Source organism: Geospiza fortis, unplaced genomic scaffold (genome assembly GCF_000277835.1).
Source record: "Geospiza fortis unplaced genomic scaffold, GeoFor_1.0 scaffold353, whole genome shotgun sequence".
NCBI classification, from domain to species: domain Eukaryota; kingdom Metazoa; phylum Chordata; class Aves; order Passeriformes; family Thraupidae; genus Geospiza; species Geospiza fortis.
Genome location: NW_005054473.1, coordinates 176655 through 179078, shown reverse-complemented (window position 1 = coordinate 179078; position 2424 = coordinate 176655). Strand labels below are relative to the sequence as shown.

The 2424-nt window shown below is 56.9% G+C and overlaps 1 protein-coding gene across 1 annotated transcript in view; it reads left to right on the top strand.

The window, feature by feature from the left end:
* The window catches only part of AKR7A2 (aldo-keto reductase family 7 member A2), a gene marked incomplete at its 5' end in the record, with an annotated part of 4155 nt that continues 1731 nt past the window's right edge, over positions 1–2424 (top strand). The window contains 5 exons of the mRNA XM_005428172.2: positions 1–61; positions 828–1015; positions 1530–1634; positions 2150–2246; positions 2341–2424. The exon at positions 2341–2424 is cut by the window's right edge and continues 3 nt beyond it. Coding sequence (XP_005428229.1) covers positions 1–61; positions 828–1015; positions 1530–1634; positions 2150–2246; positions 2341–2424 — 535 coding nt within the window. The remainder of the gene's footprint in view (positions 62–827; positions 1016–1529; positions 1635–2149; positions 2247–2340) is intronic.

The window sequence follows — 2424 nt, the reverse complement described above, 5'->3', positions numbered from 1 at the left end:
TACGCGGGCGGCGAGTCCGAGCGCATCCTGGGCGCGCTGCTGGCCGGCAGCACCGAGCCCGGTAGGGCGGCGGAGGGCGCGCTGCCCTCGGGGGAGAGGGGCTGCCCTGAGGAGAAGGGGCTGCTTTGTCAGGCTGACACTGTCCTTGAGGAGAAGGGACTTGGCCAGGACTCCTTCTGTGAGGGGAGGGTCTTGTCTGAGGAGAAGGGATTTCCCTGAGGAGAGGGGACTTGCTGGGAACCATGCCCTGAGGAGAGGGTCCTCCCTTGAGGAGGGTCGTGCCTGAGGAGAGGAGCTCATCTCTTCTGCCAGGCTGACACTGTCCTTGAGGAGACGAGCCTTGCCCAGGACTCGTTCCTTGAGGAACAGGGTCTTCCCTGTTAGGCTATGCCCTCCCTGAGGAGATGGCACTTCCCTGGGGAAGGAGAAGGGTCTTTCTTCCCTGCCAGTCTGAGGCGGTTCCCAGGGACAAGGGCGCTCCCCAGAGTCCATTACCTGAGGACAGGGATCTTCCCTGCCCGGCTGACTCCCTCCTCGGGGAAAGCAGGCTTGCCCCAGGCCCATCCCCTTAGGACAAGAGTTTTCCCTGCTGATGCCATGCCTGAGGGGAAGGGATCCCTGTACTAGTGCTGACCCCAGACCCTGAGGAGCAGACCTTCCCTGCCTGGGGCAGACCCTCAGTCCCTGCACAGAAGAGCTTGCCCTGCAAGGCTGACAGGATTCCTGAGGAGAGGCACCTTCCCTGAAACACCTCAAACACTTATGTCACTTATCCCCACTCCCCTCAAGGTGGAAACATCCTTGCTCATTCTTCTTCTCTCTGCCAGTGGAAGTGGCCACCAAGGCCAACCCGTGGGACGGGAAGACGCTGAAGCCGGAGAGCGTGCGCTCCCAGCTGGACACGTCCCTGGAGAGGCTGCAGAGGAAGAGTGTGGAGCTCTTCTACCTGCACGCTCCTGACCACGGCACCCCAGTGGAGGAAACCCTGCGTGCCTGCAACGAGCTGCACAAAGAGGTGAAGTGCAGAGTCCAAGCCTGGGCAATCCTTGATTCTCTCCTTCCCACTGCTTTTTTTAAGCCAGGGCTGCTTGTTGTGCCTGTCTGCAGCGCTGGGTTTGTGCAGCTCTGCAAAGAGGAGGCAGAGCCCAGGGCAGAGCTGAGCAGCCACTGCTCTTTGTGTGCTCACGTGGTGCACTTTGTTCCCAAGAGCTCTTGGAACATCTGGACTTTGCTTCCAGCCTTGTTAACAATGTGGGTTAAGATTAGTGCTGGTAATGGGTAAAGAATTCCTGAGTTTTGTTTATCTGGTTATATCATTTAAACGAGAAAGTGTGAATTCCAAATGAACAGAAAATGGGGAATATTTTTGTCACGTCTTAATAATTCAGTCTGTCAGAAAAGGTGGACCGGAATTAACCCTTCTGGACTAAAATTTGGTGACTGTCCTTTTCACTGTACCCATCTTGTGCTGTCTGGGTCCAGATGAACTTTGAAACACTGGAACTGAATTCCCTTTTATTCCTCTGCAGGGGAAGTTTAAAGAGCTTGGCCTGTCAAACTACGCTGCGTGGGAGGTGGCAGAAATCTGCACCATCTGCAAGTACAACAACTGGGTGATGCCGACTGTGTACCAGGTGAGGGAGGGGGGAAGCTTGGATTTGGGCTCCCCAAATCTAGCACCAGCCCCAGTGTGCCAGATGTAAACACAGAAGGAATCTGCTGCAGTTAGTCTGGGAAGCCACAGAGTCACTGAGGTTGGAAAAGACTTCCAGTCCCAGCTGTGCCCAGTGCCCACCTTGTCACCAGCCCAGAGCTCTGAGTGCCACATCCAGGCCTTCCTTTGACACCTCCAGGGATGGGGACTCCAACACCTCCCTGGACAGCCCCTTCCAAGGCCTGAGCACCCTTTCAGTGAGGAAGTTCAGGAAGCTGAGCGAGGTCACTGCTCAGAAACAGCTCAGTGTGTTCATTGCTGGAGCCAGCGACTCCCCTGCCATGGAACTTCAATTATTGGCAGTCTGTTCCTAAGCAAATCATCACCTTGTGTGACCTGAGGCCGCTCTCTGGGATGGGTGTTGCCAGGGCAGGGTGGGAAGAGGCAGCTGCTGTGCCCTGAGCTCTGTGTGAGGCTGTCTCCCACCCCATGCAGGGAATGTACAACGCGACCACGCGCCAGGTGGAGGCCGAGCTGTTCCCCTGCCTCAGGCACTTTGGGCTGCGCTTCTACGCCTACAACCCGCTGGCAGGTACAGGGACAAGGCTTGGGACAAAGCTCTGAGGAACATGGGCTCTGCAGAGCCAGCCCATGTTCCCCAAACCTGCTGCTCCCTTCCCTCCCAGGGGGGCTGCTGACCGGCAAGTACAAGTACGAGGACAAAGACACGCGCCAGCCCACTGGGAGATTTTTTGGGAATGACTGGGCTC